Source organism: Enhydra lutris, unplaced genomic scaffold, assembly GCF_002288905.1.
Source record: "Enhydra lutris kenyoni isolate GAN:26980312 unplaced genomic scaffold, ASM228890v2 scaffoldscaffold125, whole genome shotgun sequence".
In the NCBI taxonomy this organism is placed as follows: Eukaryota; Metazoa; Chordata; class Mammalia; order Carnivora; family Mustelidae; genus Enhydra; species Enhydra lutris.
The window spans coordinates 494,450-517,549 of NW_019154209.1; the positions used below are offsets into that span (position 1 = coordinate 494,450).

At 38.8% G+C, this 23,100-nt stretch overlaps 1 protein-coding gene and 1 pseudogene across 2 annotated transcripts in view; both read left to right on the top strand.

The window, feature by feature from the left end:
* LOC111139931 (family with sequence similarity 120C) overlaps window positions 1–23,100 on the top strand; it is a 111,235-nt gene that overhangs the window by 57,242 nt on the left and 30,893 nt on the right. For both annotated transcript variants that reach the window (XM_022492344.1, XM_022492345.1), the window contains exon 10: window positions 6,859–7,108. In XM_022492344.1, the coding sequence (XP_022348052.1) occupies window positions 6,859–7,108 (250 nt within the window). The remainder of the gene's footprint in view (window positions 1–6,858; window positions 7,109–23,100) is intronic.
* LOC111139932 lies at window positions 20,180–21,945 on the top strand (annotated as a pseudogene).

Below are 23,100 nucleotides of genomic sequence, written 5' to 3' on the forward strand. Positions count from 1 at the left end.
TAGTGTCTGTAGGGAAAATATGTAAGACAGTTCTAAATCAGGAAGATTAAAGGGATGTAACTGGTAAGGTTTCTATACTTAAACGGGTAAAATGTCAATACCAGTAGACTGTGGTAACTTATGTGTACATAATGCAATGCCTAGAAAATGCATTAGAAAAGGTGTACACAGAAATACTCAAAAACACTATAGATAAATCAACACAGAATTCTAAAATAAGTTCATGTAACCTACAGGAAGGGAAGAGGAAGAAAGCAAAGATATGAAAAACAGAAAATAAACCAAAAAAATGATAGACTTAAGCCCTAACATCAATAATTACATTATATGTAGTAGTCTAATTACACCAGTTAAAATACAGTCATTCACAGACTGGATAAAAATCATAACCCAATTATATGTTGTCTCCAAAAATTCACTTCAAATATAAATGATATGCATGTTGAAAGTTGAATGATGAAAAATTATTTACCATGAAAACATTAAACAAAATAAATTAGGTATGGCTATATTAATACCACATAAAGTAGACTTCGGAGCAAAGTAGATTGCCAGGAAAAGAGAGGGATATTATATACTGGTAAGAGTCAATATACCAAGAAGACTAGCAATCCTAAATGTCCATCACCAAACCACAGAGCCACAAAATAGTGATGCCACAACTGAGAAAACTTCGAAAGAGACAAATCCACAATTATAATCAGAGACTTCAACTCTGCTTTCGATAATGAGTAAAACAACTAGAAAGAAGATCATCAGGAATATAGAACTCAACAGTACCATTAATGAATAGGATCTAATTGACTCTTAATAGAACATGCAACAAGAGGAAAATATATGTTCTTTTCACATGCCCACTTAACATATACCATGATAGATTATATCTTGGACCATGAAACAAACTCAGTAAACTTTTTTTTATTAACGTATAATGTATTATTAGCCCCAGGGGTACAGGTCTGTGAATCACCAGGTTTACACACTTCATAGCACTCACCATAGCACATACCCTCCCCAATGTCCATAACCCAACCACCCTCTCCGTAGCCCCCTACCCCCCTGCAACCCTCAGTTTGTTTTGTGAGATTAAGAGTCTCTTATGGGGGTGCCTGGGTGGCTCAGTAGGTTAAGCCGCTGCCTTTGGCTCAGGTCATGATCTCAGGGTCCTGGGATCGAGTCCCGCATCGGGCTCTCTGCTCAGCAGGGAGCCTGCTTCCCTCTCTCTCTCTCTCTCTCTCTCTGCCTGCCTCTCTGTCTACTTGTGATCTCTCTCTGTCAAATAAATAAATAAAATCTTAAAAAAAAAAAGAGTCTCTTATGGTTTGTCTCCCTCCCAATGCCATCTTGTTTCATTTATTCTTTTCCTACCCCCCCCCAAGCCCCCCACATTGCCTCTCAACTTCCTCATATCAGGGAGATCATATGATAATTGTCTTTTTCCCATTGACTTATTTCACTAAGCATAATACCCGCCAGTTCGATCTACATTGTGGCAAATGGCAAGATTTCATTTCTTTTGATGGCTGCATAGTATTCCATTGTATATATATATATATACCACATCTTATTTATCCATTCATCTGTTGATGGACATCTAGGTTCTTTCCATAGTTTGGCTATTGTGGACATTGCTGCTATAAACGTTCGGGTGCACGTGCCCCTTCGGATCACTACATCTGTATCTTTAGGGTAAATACTCAAACTCAGTGAACTTAAGCTCATTAAAATTATACAGAGTATATTCTCAGACCACTATGGAATCAAACTAGAAATTAAAAACAGGAAGGTAATAGGAAAGCCTGGAAATACTTGGAAAATTACAAAGCACTTTAATACAATCCATGGGTCAAAGAACAAGTCTCAAGAGGAAGAAAGAAATACATGGAATGAAATGAAAATAAAAATGCAGTATATGAGAATCTGTGGTATGGAGCTAAATTGCTGAGAAGGAAATTTATGGTACTAAATGCTCAAATTAGAGCATCATCTGCATTTCCACCTCAAGAAACAAGAGGAGGAGAAAGCTAAGCCTGCAGCAAACAAAAGTGAAGAATTAATAATAAAGAGCAAAAACCAATGAAATTGAAAACAGAAAAATAACAGAGTAATTAGTGAAACAAAAACCTGGTTCTTTGAAAAGAACCATAAAATTGACAAACTTCTAGAAAGTCTGCAAAGAAGAAAATAGGGAACACACAATTACTAATACCAAGAATGAGGCAGGGAATAACACCATAGTACCTACAGATATCCAAAGGGTTATATGGGAATACTGTAAACAACTCTACACATAAATTTGACAACTGAAACAAAATGGAGCAATCTCTGAAAATTGCAAACTACCACAACACACCTAATATGAAATAGATCATTTGAATAGCCCTGTAAATACTAATAAAATTTAAATTTTCCCAAAAAAGAAATCTTATAAATAAATTCTTATTTATAACAATTGCATATGAATGCAGTGAATTAATTTCACTGGAGAATTCTACTGAATTTTTAACAGATAATTTTCAAATCCCTATGTTGTACAACTGAAACTAATATAACATTTTATATCAATTATATTTCAAGGATAAAATTTTTAAGAAATTTTAATGTAATCTCTAGAGCCAACATGGGGCTCAAACTCATGACTCTGTGAGCAAGAGTTGGATGCTCTACTGAATGAGCCAGCAGGCACCCCTCAATAATAATTCCTTTTTTAAAAGAGTACATAGAGTCTGTCTCGTAAGTCTTTTAATTTCCAACAATGCTTTATATAGTCAGGCACTTATTGTGGACAATAAATCTTTAAATTGAAAAAAAAGAATTGCCATCAATTCTACACAAATCTTTTTCAGGAAATAGGAGAGAACACTTAACAAATCACTCTATGAAGCCAGTATTACCCCAATACTAAAACCAGGTAAAGACAGTATGTAAAAACAGTACTTCAGACCAATATCCTTCATCAGTATAGATATAAAAGTTCTTAACAAAATATTCATCTGTAGAATTCAACAATATATAGAAAGAATTACACACCACTGCCCAGTAGGGTTTATTCTATCTTGTAAGATTGGTTCAATATTTGAAAAATCAGTCTATGTAAGCTACCATATAGACAGGATAAAGAAAAAGTATCTGGTCATCCCAATGGATGCAGAAAAATATTTAACAAAATTTCACAGTTCATGATAAAAAAAAAATCTCAGAAAACTAGGAGTAGAGAATTCCTTCAACTTGATAAAGAACATCTACAAAAACCTTACAGCTAACATTACACTTCATGGGGAAAGACTGTTTTTCTCCTAAAATAAGGAGCAAGGCTAGTTATGCCCTCACTGCTGCTCTTCAGCATAGTATTAGAACTTCGAGCCAGCATAGAAAGGCAAGAAAATGATACAGAAGACATACAGATCAGAAGGGAAGAAATAAAACTGTCCCTACTTGTAGATGATATAGTCTATGTAGAAAATCACAATCTACAACAAAATTCCTAGAGCTAATAAGTGAGTTCATCTTGTTTGTAGGATACATAAATTAATTATATTTCTGTATACTGACAATGAATATGAGGAACCAAAATTTAAAAATACCATTTATAATTCCTCCAAAGAAAATGAAATACTTAGGCATAAATTTAACAAAAGATGTTCAAGATCTGTATGCTGAAAATTATAAAATGCTGATGAAAGAAATCAATGAAGAACTATGTAAATGGAGAGACCTAGATCTCCATGAATTGGAGGATTCAACATAGTAAAATGTCACTTCTCTTCAAACTGATATGCAGGTTTCACACAATTCCTATCCAGATACTGGAAGGGTTCTTTGTAGATATATACAAGATTATTCTAATATTTATATGAAAAGACAAAGGAACTAGAACAGCTAAAACAATTTTGAAAAGGAGTAAGTTGGCAGTAATCACTCTATCTTGATTTTCAAGACTTTCTGTGTAGCTACAGTAATTAAGATTGTGTGGTATCGGTGGTAGTAATATGGACAGACAGAGAAATGAAACAGAATAGAGAATCCATAAATAGCCCCATGCAAGTACAACCAACTGATTTTTGACAAAGCTGCAGAAGTACTTCATTAAAGGAAGGATAGTCCTTTTAAAAAATGGTACTAGATGAATTGGACATCCATAGGTGAACAGGTACCACACATCTAGATTACTGTCTAAAATATATCAAGAACTCTTGATGGCTCAGTCGATTAAGCATCTGCCTGTGGCTCAGGTCATGATCCCAGGGTCCTGGGATCGAGTCCCACATTGGGCTTCCTGCTCACTGGGGAGTCTGCTTCTCCCTTTGCCTGCTGCTCTCCCTGCTTGTGCTCGCTCTCTCACTCTCTCTCTGGTAAAAAAAAAATAAAATATTTTTTAAAAAATAAAATATATAAAGAACTCTGAAAACTAAGCATTATGGAAACAGTCTGATTAGAAGATCAGCAAAAGAATTCGAACCTTTCACTGAAGAAATTATATGTGTGGCAAATAAAGACATGAAAAGATGTTTCACATCATTAGCCATTAAAGAATTGCAATTTTTTTAGGAGGATTTTATTTATTTATTTGACAGAGAGACAGTGAGAAAGGGAACATAGGCAGGGAGAGTGGAAGAGTGTGAAGCAGGCTTCCCGCTAAGCGGGGAGCCCAGTGCAGGGTTCAATCCCATTACCCTGGGATCACGACCTGAGCCGAAGGCAGACGCCTAGTGACTGAGCCACCCAGGTGCACAAAGACTTTCAAATTAAAACCACAATGAGATATAACTATATACCTATCAGAATGGCTAAAATGAATAATGGTGTCAATACCACATGCTGGATTGGATGTGGAGGAACTAGATCATCCATAAATTGCTGGTAGAAATGTAAAATGGTACCTCTACTCTAGAAAATACGTTGGCATTTCCTTTCAAAAGTCAAAATAGACTTCTCATGCACCCCAGCACTTACACTTTGGGGCATTTATCCCAGAGAAATGAAGACTTACTTTCATGCAGGAACCTATAAAAAATATTTATAATAAATTTTATTTGTAATAGCCCCAAGCTGGGAACAGCCCAGATGTCCTTCAAATGATGAATGGTTAAACTGTGGTATGGCCATACCATGGAATACTACTTGGCAAAAAAGTATTGATATATGCAGCAACATGGAAGGATCCTAAGGGCATTATGCCAGGTACAAATGCCAATCTCAGAAGATTACATACTATATGATTCTATTTATATAACATTCTCAAATTGACAAAATTGTAAGGATGGAGAATAGATTAGTAGTTGCCAGGGATTAGGGATTGTGCTGTAGGGCATTGGGTGTGACCATAAAAGGGGTAGCATAAAGTAGATCTTTGTAGTAATTGAATAGTTCTGTATCTTGATTGTATTGGTGGTTATACAAACCTCCGTGTGAGGGGTGCCTGGGTGGCTCACTCGGTTTAAGCATCTGCCTTCGGCTCAGGTCATGATGGTCCTGGGATCAAGCCTCGCATTAGGCTCTCTGCTCAGCGGGGAGTGTGCTTCTCCCTCTCCGTCAGCCTGCCACTCTGCCTACTTGTATTCTCTTTGTGTCAAATAAATAAATAGAATTCAAAAAAAACTACCTGTGACATAGAACTATACACACAACTATACCAAGGTCAACTTCCTAGCTTTGATATTATAATTGTTTTAGATATAACTTTTGGGAGAAACTGGGTAAGGATACACAGGACCTCTCTCAACTGTCTTTGCAACTCCCTGTGAATTAATTATTTCAAAATAAAAATTTTGTTAAAAAGAGAATTCTCACAGTTGTGGAGCATGCATATGAGGTACACCAGACAGGATGAAGTCTGGGACAGCAGTCTGGAGACTTGTCAGGTGATGAGATCTGAACCTCTGCAATATTTGTTGTGATGAAGAAAAGGGCACAGATATAAAACATAATCAAGTAATAGAATCAGCAGGACCTTGGAAATAACCAGATGTGTAGGAGGTGAAGGAGAGTGTAGACTCTGGGATGACTTCCAGGTTTCTAGCTTGGGTAATTGATTAGATGCTAGATGTCTTAAGTAAAAGAGGCCATAGCTTAAGAGCCTGATGTATACCAGAAGTAGACAGAAGCCATGTTTTCTTCATCTGTTAAACCTTCAAAAATCTAAAAGATTTTTTTTGAGAATTTTGTGAAATTTTAAAAAATCTTTTGGAGCGTCCTGTAGTCTATAATGAAGCCAGATATTTTTTAAAAATTTTTTATAAACATATAATGTATTATTAGCCCCAGGGGTACAGGTCTGTGAATCGCCAGGTTTACACACTTCACAGCACTCATCATAGCACATACCCTCCCCAAAGTCCATAATCCAACCACTCTCTCCCTACCCCCCTGCCCCCAGCAACCCTCAGTTTGTTTTGTGAGATTAAGAGTCTCTTATGGTTTGTCTTCCTCCCAATCCCATCTTGTATGAAGCCAGATACTTATGTAATTCTTAGTTGGACTTCTTTCCTTGCTAGCCTGGTACATGTACTTAAATGAGTTTTAATATAATTGTGTGATTTTGAGACTTTTATTTCTTCATCTGAAAAATGGGTACTATGTTTTATGATAATATAGATATAATACTTCTCTCTCAGGATTAGAGTTCTGAGTTCTGAGAAATAAGTGAGATTTACATTTATATGTAAAGTTCTTAGCATGTATCAAACATCTGATAAGTGTTTACTATTCCCGCTGTTACTACTGTTAACAATAAAATTTAATGGTAACAAAAAATAAAAAGATGTTGAAATATGACAGATGATCCTGTCAATTGTGGCCAGTTGAAGAAATGCTCAGACATTCTCTAGAACCTGTTTTTCCTCAATTTCTGTTTTCTAGTTCCTTCAGTGATCCTCAAAGAGTGGTCTGCCTATAAAGGGAAGTCTCCTCAAACCCCTGAGCTGGTGTCTGCACTGACGTTTCGGGAATGGACTTGCCCAAACCTCAAGAAGCTCTGGCTAGGCAAAGCCGTTGAGGACAAGAACAGAAGGATGCGGGCCTTCCTGGCCTGTATGAAGTCAGATACACCCAGTATGCTCAATCCAGCTAATGTCCCAACCCATCTGCTGCTCATGTGCTGTGTACTCCGGTAAGCCATGTGACAGGGAGGTGGCCAGTTCATTTCTCTTTTACTTTTTTTACATTTCCTTTAAGCATGTGTTTTTATGGTGTTTGGGGATGGGGAAGTTTTTGTTTTATGTTTAGCTTAGAATTCAGAAACACTGAAATTGATTGCTGTGACAGTCTCCTCAGTTGATGATCCTCTGTCATCATCAGTTCATGCATGATCTGTGTGAACTTTCATATTTAGTTTTATGTTTGGTTTTTGTCCCCTTCAGTCTTTATTCATGATCTAATTCCCTTCTCTTCCTATAGTTACCCTCTCTTGGGTATTTGGAGTATGTCCTTTCAAGTCATTCTCCATGTATTTATTTAGACATGCGTGTATCCTTGCAGAGTCTATCGTGTTGTTTGTATGTGTAGATTTTTCCCCCTTTTTAACAGGAAAGGTGCTGTACATCTCATTCTACTTATTTTTTTCACTCTGTTATTTTTGAGATCTATACATATTCATACATGGTTCATACCTCATGGCCATCAAATAGTAATGTCACAGTATTTTATTTATTGATTTCCAGTTCTTGGGTGTTCCAAACAGTGCTGCAGGAAGTATCTTCATAGATGTCTTTGTTTCTTTGTGTTCCTGTGTCAGTTTATCTGAAGTATATACTCAAGAGTAGAATTCCTGGACTCTATAAGATAGGTATATAGGTTTTTTGCCACATATTGCCAAGTTGCTCTAGATTGTTTCTGTACTAATGTATAGTTCTGTGAGCAACACTTAAGGGTTTCTCTTTCTTCATAGTATTGCCAGTACTGGTATCACATAACTTCTTAATTTTTGCCAGTCCAGTGGGCTTCAAGTAGTATCTTTTTTAAAAGATTTTGTTTGTTTGTTTAAGAGAGGGGTGGGGGAAGGACAGAGGGAGGAAGAATCTGAAGCAGACTCTGCGCCGAGTGTAGAGCCTGACAGAGGGCTGAGTAGGGGTCTGGATCTCATGACCATGAAATCGTGACCTGAGCCATATCCAAGAGTCAGACACTTAGCCAACTAAGCCACCCAGGTGCCCCTCAAGTAGTATCTTTTATTTTACTTTTCATTTCTTTGACTACAGATGAGATGAGCTTCTACTTTATACATATTAACCATTTGTTTTTCTCATTCTCTGCAGTGCCTGTTTATTTTACCTTGCAAGTTTTCTTTTAGATTACTTGTCTTGCGGATCACAGAAGTTTCTTGTCAAATGTGTGTATATACATACGTATATAGCAAGTATCATTTCTGTATCTGTGTGTATATCAAATGTATTTTCCATTCACAGTTTTTTAAACTATGTACAATATTTTGTTGAACAAAAGTGCTTCATTTTCACCAGCTTTTTTATTTTTATAACTTCGTACACACAGAAAAGTTGGAAGAATAGTATGGTGAACACCCATATGACCACTGCTTAGGTTCTATAATTAATATTTTACTATACTTCATTTATCTTATTATAACTGTCCATCTGTCCATCTCTAAACAGCCATTTATCCATCCTTTTGGATGCATTTCCATATAAGTTGCAGACATCAGTGTACTTCACCCCTAACCAAAAATATTTAATTTTGGTTTTGTCACACCTTTCAAATTGTATCCTTGTGGTGTGTGCTTTTGAACTCTTATTTAATAAATTCTTCCCTACCTTTGGGTCATAAAGATAATTCTCTAGATTTTTTAATAGTATTATAATGTTGCCTTCCATGTCAGTTCTTTAATATAGTGGGTATTCTGTATATTCTGTAAGGAAGGATCTGATTTTATTCTCTTTACATACTAAGCTAGTTTTCCCAACTCCATTTATTAAATGATCTCTTCTTTCCCCATTGATGTATATTACCACCTTTCTTATGTACCAGGTTCCTATATATTCATGAGTACATTGCTGGATTCATTTTCTTTTCCATTGCCTATTTGATCTCTGACCAGGAGCACCTTGTTTCAATTATTAAAAATTTTTAATTTTCCTTAATATCAGGTAGGACAAATCTCCACTCTGTACTTTTCTTGTGTCAGACGTGTACTATTTCTGAGTCATGTGATCTTTATTCTTCTACATATGATTTAGAATTCATCCAGTATCCACAAAATCTTGGAATTTTTTGGTTAATGAATTGAGTTTATAGATTAATTTCGGGAGAGTTCACATCTTTATCATGTTAAGTACTCCCATCCAGAGATCATAGTTTACCTCTCCCTTTATTTAGGTCTCTTCCTTTATGTCTTAGTAGAGTTACTTGTTTTCCATAGAGGTCTGTGTTTTAAAGTTGTAAGTACTTGATATATATTGTAGTGATTATGGTTGACATTCTGTTATCTGTTACACTTTCTCATTGTTTATTTGCTGATGTAGAGGAAGTAAATTTTTGTGCAGAGAAGTCAGTCTAAACAAGTCATCAGGGAAGCCTGGGTGGCTCAGTCGGTTAATCATCTACCTTCGGCTCAAGTCGTGATCCTAGGGTTCTGGGACCAAGTCCTGCATCAGGCTCCCTGCTCAGCAGGAAGTCTGTTTCTCCCTTCTGTCCCTGCCTCTCCCCATGCCCAGCTCATGCTCTCTCTCTCTTACTCCCTCTCTTTCTGACAAATAAATAAATAAGATCTTTAAAAAAAAGTCATCAAAGGGTTACAGAGCATTGACCTTTGAAATTGGACAGACCTTAATTTGAATTCTGGCTTTGGCACTTTGCAGCTTGGATAAGTCACTTTAACCTTTTAGCGCATTCATTCCCTTACCATAAATGGGTATAATAATTCTTATTTCTCAGAGCTCTTTAAGGAATGAGGTAATACATGTAGGGGCCCTATCACATAATAGATGCTTAGTATTTTAATTTTCTAACTGCCTTGAGATTAAAATTGGTGATTAAGAAGTCTTCCCAATAAGAATAATGACAGGATTCATTTCTCCTAGCTTCTAACATGTTTCTGGCCCATAGTCCTGAATATTAACTCTGGAATCACCTGTTTGTTTACCTTTATTCTCAAAATACAGTAATAGCTCATTTTTCCATATGTTTGATTTTCTGGATTTTTTAAAACACTTCCAGGAGCATGAAAATAAGAATGGCTTATGAGTAGTTATAATAGCTATCACAAAGCCTAGGCTCTAATAGTCTTATAGGTTCCATATGCTTTCCCTGAAGAAAACCCCTTGGCCTCCTGCTCAACCTATTTATTCTTAATTTAGATACATTTCTGACAATTTAGTTATCTGATTTTTCAGTGTACAAAAGATCAGAAGCAGCAAATTGTAAGGGAGATGAGACAAGGAATAGGACCTATTCTTAGAACCAGCCCCAATGACAGCAATGATAAGTAGCAGCTTAAAAGCTGCCTAAAAGCAGGGAAAAAGATATAAAGATTACTTTTTTTAATAAAGATTTTTATTTACTTATTTGACAGAGATCACAAATAGGCAGAGAGGCAGGCAGAGAGAGAGGAAGGGAAGCAGGCTCCCCACTGAGCAGAGAGCCTGATGCAGGGCTCAATCCCAGGGCCCTGGGATCATGACCTGAGCCGAAGGCAGAGGCTTTAACCCACTGAGCCACCCAGGTGCCCCTAAAGATTACTTTTAAAAAGACCTAAAAACCCATGCGGTAGAGGGGGAACTGCCCTGTATAAACCAGGAACCCATATAAGTTCATTAATAAAGCACAGGCGATAATCATTGTTCATAAAATCATCAAGAACAGGTTTTGTAATATTACATGTTATGTACCTGGCAATGTACTAAGTCAGCTCTTTGTGTACAATGCTTCTAATCCTCATAATAGTGCTAATATGTAAATATTATTTATCTCCATTTATACATGAGGGAACAAAGACTCAAAGAAAAGTGACTTGCGGAGGTTACAAAGCTAGTAATGGGTAGTGTTAAGAGTTTGAACCCAAGTCTCTCCACCTCCGAATTCCTATGCTCTTTAAAAGACGAAATAATAGAAAAATACAGCCTTACAAATTAACATAAAATCTGGTTGGAAGTTTAAAATTCAACTTTAAATGAAGATTAACTTATCCTAAGTACTGCATTGCTCAGCAATGTCAGATAAATACCGGGTAGCAGTGTTGAACTGTGTGGCCTGACTGAGTACTAGGAGTCTAAACTCCTCAGTTGCTTCTGCTAACTATAGGTATAAGATACCTCTCATGGAAGTAAAGTAATGTTGGGGAAGTTGTGACTAAAAATTAATGTTGATGCAGCTCTTGGACAGTTGGCCTAGAGAAAAGAGAATCTACAGGACAGGCTAGTACAGTTTGAGGAAGGCATAACTTACAGTGGTGGGGTACAGCCCTGTTGAATGTGGAGAGGCATGTAGCAAGGCATTTCTAGCAAGGTTTCATTCAAATCTCAACAGTTTTCCAGAAACAGAACATGAAATTGGATAAGGTCATACCTCTAGATTTATGGGTAAAAGTTGAAATTTTCTGGACAAATAATCCTGTTAAAAAGCAGTGGATTTCTTATCAGCTGTAATAGGGCATTTGAGTTAAACATGTGCCATCCTGATATGTAAAAAGTAAAGATAAAAAAGAACTAGTTTTTGTTCACTTGACAGAATAATTCTAAAGTTTATTGGGAGAAACAAATGAAGAAGAATAGCTTGGGATTATAAAAAAAGACCAGTCTTGGCTCAAACAAACAAAAATACCAAAATGTATTATAAATTTAAACTAAAATGATGTGATACTGGCATAAAAATTTACAGGTCATTGTTTCAGAGCAGATAATAGTAAGATCACACATGATTACTTAAAACAAGCCAAAGGAAGCTTCAAAAATCTGAGGAATACAGGAATTTTAAATAGTTGTTGAAAAAAAAACTGTATTGGTATTTGGGGAGAAAACATCAAGTTTGGGCCTAGCCTCACATAAATTCCTGACAGATTTATTACAGAGATAAAGGTAAAAGAGAAAAGATAAAAGATAGAATAAAAACTAAGCAATGATTTAACTGATCTTGAGAAAAGAAAGGAATTTTGAAATTAAAAGCTTAAGTCCAGGGCAATATCAAAAACAATAACAGTATCAGGGAAGGCAAACACCTCTGTTGCCAGTGGCTGCTGTGCACTGTGGTAAAAATTTAACTTATTGATCTGGGCAATATGATGGTCATAAAGGGCTTTGATAAGCTGCTTTATATTCCTGGGGCTCTGAAAGGTTGTGTACATCCGTAGGGCTATATACACACTCAAGAGAAACTGGAGAGAATGCCAATTACATATTCCTCCCAGGCTGAACATGAGGCCTGCACAAGGTAAAAATAAAAGCCTGATTTATAACTGCCTAAAATTTTAATGCATGTCTAACCTACACTTATATCCCCTTGGCAAAAATGGGAGCTTTATTAGTTCAAGATGTTTCTGCACAACCTTTGACTAATCATTGGCTGACCACTAAGCTATGCTGATCCAAGGGAGATGCCTAGGAAGCTAGGCTTAAAAATGAAAAGAAGAGTTAAAAATAAAAATAAACCCCTGGGGATAAAAATATATTATATGTTTATAAAAAATAAAATAAAAATAAAAATAAAAATAAAAATCGGGACAGGGCTATCGGGCCACACTCTGCAGGAGGGACACGCTCTGCAAAATTAGTCCAGACATTTCACTAAGCAAACAAAGCAATAGCAACAATAGTGCTTGGGGAGGGTTGCTGCAATGTATGATTGAAAAGAAGACTTCCAAAGAAATAATAATGTGTGATTTATACACTGAACAAAGAGCACTGAATAGCAACTGTCTCTGAGGGAGTATGGATGTAGGACAAAGTAAATACGAATTTTTAATACCTATAATAGATATATTCAGAAAACTAAAGGAAACCATATTTTAAAAATTGAAGTATGAGTGGCACCTGGGTGGCTCAGTTGGTTAAGCCTCTGCCTTCGGCTCGGGTTGTGATCCCAGAGTCCTAGGATTGAGCCCCTCATCAGGCTCCGAGCTCCACAGGGAGCCTGCTTCTCCTTCCCACTCGCCCTGCTTGTGTTCCCTCTCTTGCTGTAACTCTCTCTGTCAAATAAATAAAATCTTTTTAAAAAAATTGAAGTATGATAACAGTGACCCATCAAATTGAGAATAGCAGTGGAGAGATAGAAATTACAAAAAGAAACCAAATAGAGATTCAGGAATTGAAAAATACAATAATAGAAATGACAAATTAACTTGAAGGAAGAGGCTCCTTCTAGTAGATTTGAGCTGAGAGAAGAAAAAGATCAGGAGAACAGAATGTAAAAAAGAAGAATAAAAATGAAAAGAGACTAAGAGACCTATAAGGACATCACACATACCAACATATGCACAATAGGTGAACCTAGAGAGAGAGGGGTGGTTAGAAAAAAATACGTGAAGAACTAAGAAATGAAAACCTCCCAAATTTGGTGAAAAACATAGATCTACATATCCAAGATAAAAAATTCCAAGGTCAACTCAAAGATCCACACTCAAACACTATTAAAAGACAAAGACAGTCTTGGAAGAAGCAAGGGAAATATAATTCATCACATATAAGGAATCAGAAGAAGATTAATAATAATCAAAATGTATGGGGCGCCTGAGTGGCTCAGTCGTTAAGCATCTGCCTTCGGCTCAGGTCATGATCCCCGGGACCTGGGTTTGAGCCCTGCATTGGGCTCCTTGCTCAGCAGGGAGCCTGCTTCTCCCTCTTCCACTCCCCCTGCTTGTATCCCCTCTCTCACTGTCTCTCTGTGTGTGTGTCAAATAAATAAATAAAATCTTAAAAAAGATAATCAGAAGGTGGAAGCACCTGTTTCCACTGATGGATGGATTGATAAACAAAATGTGGTATATACGTAAAATGGAATATTATTCAGCCTTAAAAAGGAAGGAAATTCTGATGCATGATACAACACAGCTGAACCTTAAAGACATTATACTTTTTTTAAAGTTGTTTTTATTAACAAATAATGTATTATTTGCCCCAGGGGTACAGGCATGTGAATCATCAGGCTTACACATTTCACAGTACTCACCATAGCACATATCCTCCCCAGTGTCCATAACCTAAGCACCCTCTCCCTACCCCCAGCAACCCTCAGTTTGTTTTCTGAGATTAAGAGTCTCTTATGGTTTGTCTCCCTCCCAATCCCATCTTGTTTCATTTTTTCCTTCCCTACCCCCTCACAACCCCCTGCACTGCCTCTCAAATTCCTCATATCAGAGAGATCATATGATAATTTTCTTTCTCTGATTGACTTATTTCGCTCAGCATAATACCCTCTAGTTCCATCCACGTCATTGCAAATGTCAAGATTCCATTTCTTTTGATGGCTGCATAGTATTCCATTGTGTGTGTGTATATATATGTATGTGTGTGTGTGTATACACCACATCTTCTTTATCCATTCATCTGTTGATAGACATCTAGGTTCTTTCCATAGTTTGGCTATTGTGAACATTGCTGCTATAAACATTCGGGTGCACATGCCCCTTCAGATCACTACATTTGTATCTTTAGGGTAAATACCCAGTAGTGCAATTGCTTGGTCATAGGGTAACTCTATTTTCAACTTTTTGAGGAACCTCCATGCTGTTTTCCGGAGTGGCTGCACCAGCTTGGATTCCCACCAACAGTGTAGGAGGGTTCCCCTTTCTCCGCATCCTCAGCAGCATCTGTCATTTCCTGACTTGTTAATTTTAGCCATTCTGACTGGTGTAAGGTGGTATCTCATTGTGGTTTTTATTTGTATTTCCCTGATGCCGAGTGATTTGGAGCACTTTTTCATGTGTCTGTTGGCCATCTGGTTGTCTTCTTTGCAGAAATGTCTGTTCATGAAAGACATTATACTTAAGTGAACTAGCCTGCCAGTAAAAACAAATACAGTATGATTTAATTTATATGAGGTACCTAGAGTAGTCAGATTCAGAGATAGAAAGTAAAATGGTAATTTCCAGAGAGTTGGGGTTGGGGAAATAGGGAGTATTTAGTGGACATGAGTTTCAAGTTGGGAAGAATAAAAAGTTCTGCAGATGGATGGTGGTGATGGTGTAAATTTACTTAATACCACTGTGAAATACACTGAACATTATTAACGTGGTAAATATTATATATATTTTACCACAAGAGAAAAAAAAGTCCATAAGGGGTAGGACCCTTCCTCTTCCCCTTCCAGAAGGACATAGTAAGGACGTAGACAAACACTCTCCCCAGGAAAATTGCAGCTTATCTGGTGAAAATTATTTTTTTAATCACTTAACCCTTAAGCATATATAGCCAAGAAGATGAGGTTTCCTTTTCCCTGCTCTCGTTCTTGGGTTATGGTTTCACCTGGGGAGGAAAATATTGCCATTTCTCATCAATTCCTGCCCTGTGTCAGGCAGGCATGTAAAGAAGATCACCCACCAACCCCCCCACTCAGGGCAGAAGGTCTAATCTAGGGGCAGCATGCCAGGAATACTTGGAGCCCTAATCATTCCTATCCCAGCTCATGTGTAAGAAGGAGTTTCCACACTGGGAGGATCAAGCCAAAAAGAGTAGGGGCTGCCAACTACCCCACCCTTTTTCAGTGCACACTTATAGAGCAGGGGTGTCACTTGTCTCTCTGGGAAAAGTAGCCTCAGAATGATGCACTGAGCCATTCTTTTCAGGGAGAAGGTAGGCTGTAAGAATGAGGAGCTCTACACCTGCCTGAAGGGACTGTCTTTACTTGGAGCAGAGTATGGAGAATTCTGTGCCTAAGAATATGTCAAGAATAATAAGTATCTTGATGAACAATTAAGAGGAGGCTGGTAGCTCATGATCTGAGCAGAACACCAGGGCATCCAGGTTTTATAGAGGACACCAGGGAAAGAAACAGCCAAGAAGAACCCTCCCAGGATCAGAATGAACTCTGGAGATCAGGAATGGTGTATGCATGAGCTAGATGGAACGCACTCAGGAGCAACCAGAACAGGACACAGGACAGACTTCAAAGCATTCTCCAAACCACCCGAGATCATCAGTACAGGGCAGATGCCTCACTGACACAAGGAACCGAAATACCACCTCTCATCAAGTATCAACTGAACAGTAAGCTTTTCTGACCCAGAAGCAACTCCTAGGAAGCCAAGTTTAGCACTAAAATAAAACTTATCATTGCCAGACTAGAAGATTGTAAATACCCAGAGTTATGCTTTCTTAGCAGTAATCAGAGAAGGAACCTCCAAACTAATATTCCCTCAGCGAATATGGGTCAACAATGTGTAAACTCCCTAAACGATGAGAGAAGCCTTACTCTACACATTCAATAGTAAAAGGTAAAAAATCTAACTGGCTAAGAAGGCTTAAGCAAAATCTTTGATCAATTAGTGGCTTAAGCAGATCCAGGGGGAACATCTAGTTTGCTAAGCTAAAAGAAAAACAAGTAGAGACATCAGTAGAGACATCAGAGGCTTCACTCTACATTTCTATTTCAGAAATAGAGCTCACAGAATTAGTGCAGCCAAGTCACTAAATAAACAAGAGAACAACCAAGCAAACATCAACCAGCCAGGGGCTGGAGGGCGAGGTCAATATCCAGTGTCATTACAATATATTATCTAAAATATCCAGTTTTCAACAAAAAACTTCCAAGACTCTCTAAAAAACATGGAAGTCTGACCCACTCGTATTAAATAAAACAGGCTTTTTTTTTTTAATTTGAGAGAGAATGAGAAAGAGAGAGCATGAGAGGGGGAGGATCAGAGGGAGAAGAAGACTCCCTGCCGAGCAGGGGGCCCGATGTGGGACTTGATTCCTGGATTCTGGGATCAGGACCTGAGTGGAAGGCAATCGCTTAACCAACTGAGCCACCCAGGTGCCCATTACACAGACTTTTAATGAAGCCTAGATTACAGACATAGCAGACAGACTTAAAAGCAGTTATTTTTAAAATGTTCAAAGAACCAGATGAAACCATGCATAAAGAATTAAAACATGATGATAGTGTCTCCTCAAATAGAGAATATCAGTAAAGAATAAGTATTTAAAACAACCAAGTGGACTACACTGGAGTTGATAAATATAGTAAACCAAAATGAAGTTTAGAGATCAACAGTAGATTTGAACTGGCAGAAGAAAGAAGCAGCAAACTTGAAGACAGATTAATACAAATTATGTGGCCTGAAGGCCAGAAAGATAAAAGAATAAAGAAAACTAAACAGAGCCTCAGAAAAATGAGTGACACCATTAAGTGTACCAACATTCATGTAATGGGAGTACCAGCAGGGGGGAATAAAAAAAATTTGAAAAAAATGGCTGAAAACTTCCCAAATTTGAAAAAAAAGAAACACATTATCTCATACATCTCAGATGAGATGAGCTCAGGGAACCACACTAGACATAGTCAAAATGGTGAAAGACAAAGACAAAAAGAGGATCTTGAATGATGTAAGGAAAAAAATGACTAATTACATACAAGGAAACCACAAAGATTAGATTCTCATCAGAAACAATGGAGACCAGAAAGCATGGGACAACATAATTCAGTGTGCTTAAATATAAAATTCTCAGCTGCCAACTTTATATCCAATAATACTATGTTTCAGACATGAGAGCCAAAAAAAGACATTAAAAGGTAAACTGAGATAATGTGTTGCTAGCAGAATTCTGTTATAGGAAATACTAAAGGAAGTTTTACAGGCTGAAAGCAAGTAACAACAGACAATAAATCAAATTCATACTAAAAAACAACACCAGCAAAGGTAATCGTGTAGGTCAATACAGAAGACAGAATAATTGCATAGTTCTTATTTAAAATGTAATTGCATCAAACAATATGTATGTAAATTGTATGTATGTAAATGTAAACGGGTACAATTTAATTCTTGAAATGTATAGTATGTTAATTTTATCTCAACCTGTAAAATAGAGAGTAAAATAAATAGATTGCCAGATAACCAAAGATAAGGAGAATTTATTGCTACCACCTTGCATTATAGGAAGTATTAAATGATGTCCTTCAATGTGAGACCTGAAACCATAAAAATCCTAGAAGAGAGCATAGGCATCAGACATAACAACATCTTTCTAGGTATGTCTTCTGAGGCAAGAGAAACAAAAGCAAAAATAAACTATTGGAACTACATCAAAATAAAAAGCTGCTGTACAGCAAAGGAAGCTATCAACAAAACTAAAAAGTAGTCTACCAAATGGGAGATGATATTTACAAATGACATATCTGATAAAGGGTTAGTATCCAAAGTATAAAAAGAACTTATACAATTCAACACCCCAAAAAACAAGTAATCTAGTTTAAAGCAGGTAGAAGAATGTACATTCTCCAAAGAAGACATCCAGATGGCCAACATACACATGAAAAGATGCTCAACATCACTCATTATCAGGGAACGAAAATCAAAACTTTGGTGAGATACCACCTCACACCTGTCAGCAGGACTAAAACCGTGAGGTGAGGATGTGGAGAAAAGGGAACCCTCCTGCACTGTTGGGAGGAATTCAAACTGGTACAGCTGCTATGGAGGACAGTATGGACAATGCTCAAAAATTTAAAAATAGAATTATCATATGATCCAATAATCACACCACTAGGTATTTACCTGAAGAATACAAAACACTAATTCAAAGTGATATATGCACCACAATGATTATTGTAACATTATTTACAATAGTCAGATTATGAATGTAGCCCAAGTGTCCATCAATGGATGAATGGATAAAGCTGTGCTATTTGTATACAACAGATAAAGCTGTGTATTTGTATACAACAGATTTTTAATCAGGAAAAAAAGAAATAAAACTTGCCATTTGCAACATACTGGATGGATCTAGAGAGTATAATGCTAAATGAAATAAGAGAAAGACAAATACCATATGATTTCACTCATATATGAAATTTAAAAACAAAACAAAAAGAAACAAACCCAAAACAGGCTCTTAAGTATAGGGAACAGATGGTTATCAGAAGGGGGAGGTTGGTGAGGGGATGGGTGAAATAGGTGAAGAGGATTAATAGTACACTTATCTTGATGCACAATGAATAGTAGATAGAATTGTTAAATTACTATATTGTACACCTGAAACTAACTTAACGCTATATTAGCTATGCTGGAATTAGAAAAAAAAAAAAAAAACAGTACATAAATATGTAAAAACAGAAAAAAAAATCGTGTCCTTTGGGCTGAAAGGCAATGACACCAAATGGACAAATGACCACCTGTAAAGGTAATTGCATAGACAAATATAAAAAGTTGTATAAATATATTTTTCTAATTTACTCACTTAACTGATTTTTTGAAGATTTTATGTTCTTAGACTCATAACCAAAAGCGCAATTCATAGAAGGAAAAACTAATAAATTGGACCTCCTTAGAGCTAAAAACTTTTGCCAGTTGAGCTCTTTTCTTCCCTCTTTCACCATCCCATCCACCCCTCTCAGCCCAGGTCCCCCACTCCTACCCAGCAGAGCTTCCTGTCAGGACCTGGTACGTGGCACCAGCTCCCTTGTGGCTGCATGGCACAGAGTTGGCCGGCATCCGGTGGAGAGGAGTGGGGTGACAGGGCCGGGCCTGGGTGGACACCGGACAGGAACAAAGGGAGCAGCTGCCTGCAGGGGCACAGAACAGGCCGAGCAGCTTCAGCCCAGGTGGTCAAGTGTGCAGCAAGCAGGGTGGAGCCAGTTGTGGAGAGCTCTGCAGTGAGCAGCCCAGAGAGAGACAGTGAAATCATGGAGCCCAGCCGAAAATGAACTGGTCTCCTTGAGTGTGCCTAAGCCCTGGGGCCAAGCCTCTGTCCCAGCACTGAGGTTTTCCTCATCCAGGAGCACTTTGATCCCAGGCTGGATGTGTGCCCCTACTCCTGGACTAGGGGAAGAGAACGTTTACTTATTTGGCACATGAGCTGAGATATAGGCACTGACCTTGGCCCTGGGAACATCAAGATGATTTGTGATCATCCTGAGATAAATGAACATTGGCCTCCAGGCTAAATAAAGTAAATATTCCTCCCATGGAGAATGGTGCTGGTTCCTGAAGACTGGAAGGACCTGCAGCCCCAGGGGCCTTAGCCAAAACCAGTCTTGTTTTCCTGTTCAGAACCGAGTGACTGCCTTGAATGCCTCTTTCATTATGATTCACACCAACTTGAAGAGATAGTTGAGTTGCTGTGTGCTGGCCTTTCTCCTATTTGCAGTCATCTGTGGGGAAGGAGAAGAAGAAACGGAGTTACTGTGATTCCCTTAAATTGCAAACCAATTGCAGATGTTGAGAAGTTTGGAGAAATGGTCTATGGCTTCCAGCAACACCCAGAACCCCCACAGGGGCAGCAAGGCCCTCAACATCCATGTCCTCAACAGGCCCCAGGGCCCAGCCAAGACGAAGCCAGAGCCCTCCTTTCAGGTGTGGAACAAGGACAGCTCTTCCAAAAACCTTATCGCCAGGCTGCAGAAAATCTGGAGGAATTATCTGAACATGAAGAAATATAAAGTGGGAATGGAGGAGATTATGCTAAGTGAAATAGGTCAAACAGAGAAAGTCAATTATCATATGGATTCACTTATTTGTGGAACATAAGGAATAGCATGGAGAACATAAGGAGAAGGGAAAAATGAAGGGGGAGAAGCTGGAGTGAGAGACAAACAATGAGAGACTATGGACTCCAGGAAACAAACGGAGGGTTTTAGAAGGGAGGGTGTTGGGGGGATGGGTTAGCCTGGTGATGGGTATCAAGGAGGGCACGTATTGCATGGAGCACTGGGTGTTATACACAATGAATCGTGGAACACTATATCAAAAACTAATGATGTACTGTATGGTGGCTAACATAAAAATTTTTTTTAATTAAAAAAGAAATATAAAGTGTCTTATAAGAGGCTAGGGCCAGGGTTCAAGTTCAGTGCAGAGGCCCTGCACTGCCACCTCTGGGACCATGTGAACATAACCGTAGTAAAGGCCACAGATTTTTCCCTTCAACGTTTCTGAATGGGAGGGTTTCCTGCCCAAGGAGAACATTGGGACCAAGCCTTGGCCATGGGGCAGATGTGCTATTATCTCAGGAGCAGAAAATCTCTGAAGTCCTCCCAGATGGGCCAAGAAGTAGATGATCATGATGCAGTCCTGTGGTTTAATGCGACACCTGCAACCAATTTCCAAGAAAATGTGGGCACAAAAACTACCATTCACCTGATGAATTCTCAATTGGTCACCTCTTCGGGACATTTCCTCAAGACAGCTTGTGCAGTGAGAGAATTGTGTGGGACCGGTCTCTTTGCAATTCAGATATCCCAGCGTGGAACCAGAGCCCTGACTACAGCTTCTTTAAGAACTATAAGAGCTGTTGCGAGCTGCATCCTGATCAGCCTTTTTACATCCTCAAGCCTAAGATGCCTTGGGAGCTGTGGGACAACATTCAAGAAGTCTCCACAGAAGACATTTAGCCAAATCCCCTATCTTCTGGTATGCTTGGTGGCATCATCATCATCATCATCATGCTGTGTGACCAGGTGGATATTTACGAGTTCCTCCTATCCAAGTGCAAGACCAATGTGTGCTACTACTACCAGAAATTCTTTGGCAGTGCCTGCACAGTGGGCACCTACCACTCACTCCTCTTTGAGAAGAATCTGGTGAAGCACCTTAACCAGGGTACAGATGAGGACATTTACCTGCTTGGCAAAACTCCACTGCCTGGCTTCCGGAGAATTCGCTGCTGAGCATGGGCTCCCTGGTCATATCCCCTAGCCCTTCTCCACCAAGCCTGGGCAGACCTCATTCCTGAATAATCACAGCTTGTACTGTAGGCCTTCAGGCCACAAGAGTCCCAGGCTGTAGGAGCCCAACAGCAAGCAGCCAACAGCAACCGGTCTGCCCTGTATCTACAGAGGTGTGTGAGCCCAAATCCTCCTGCCACACATGTACACACACACCTAGCTTTCTTTCCACACAAAGGTAAATGCAAGATCTACCTTTCTCACCAGAGCTGGGCTGTTTTCCCCCATTGGAATGATGTTATTCTCACAAACCAGCACTCTATTGCTTGAAATCTGCACCTAGACACTGATCTCATATGTTAAAGAAATTCACCCAAATTATGATTGGGCTTGCATATAGGGTGGCTCTGGGGGAACACTAAGTGGTACAGAACATAGGAAACATGCTCAGTTCCTCCAGTACAAAGTTGCCCCCCCAAGGTCCATGCCCCTGAGAGAGGTGGTATTCTGTCTGTCTAGCTGGTTTGGTGGGTCCTTAGGCTGGGTGCTTATGAGCAAAGGGTCTTGATGATCCCATAGCCACCTCCACCTGGAGATGAGAGGCACAGAAGGGCACAGTCTCCATCCTCCAGTTCCTCATAGTTCAGTGAGAGAGAGACAGGGAGGATTCACTGTGTTCAGTGCATGGGGTTGGGGGAGGGAGGTGTTGTGGAAAGGCAAGCACATTTGGGAGGGACCATACACTTGCTGCGTCTATGGCTGGAGAGGGCTTCACAGAGCTGGGGCTGTGAAGGAAATTTTAGAGGAAGAGAAGAAATATGTCATGCAGATATTTGAGTCATTTGAATTGTGTTTTCCTTTCTGCCTTTGTTGCCTGTAATTATTCTCTAAGGTCTGCCTGAACTTAAAGGCTCAAATTATTTTTTGAGGAAACCCCTAGCCCTGTCTGAGGTAGCAAGTACAGCCCCATGGCAGACACTAGGCAAGTCAGATGCCAAAAACTGGATTTGTCTAGGCTCACCCTGGCCTGACCCTACCCTGCAGCTGGGTTTGCTCACCATGTCCACTGCTTCCCTATTGATGCCCACCCTACCCCCTCCTGACCGCAATCTTGCTTTTTCCCTTTGAAAGTAGTAGTTTTCCCCCCTCTCTCAAATTGCTTTTAAGCATTTTCCACTTTAAAAGTATCCTGACCTGACAATTTCTTTGATCTTCATGGGCCTTTTGTGGAATGTCTCTCAGGGAGTGGGGATGTGGTTCCCTAGAATTTAGTCACTCAGAAGTCAGAGATCATAACTGATTCTCCCAAAATTTATCAGACTGCCATGCCCTCCACCCCTC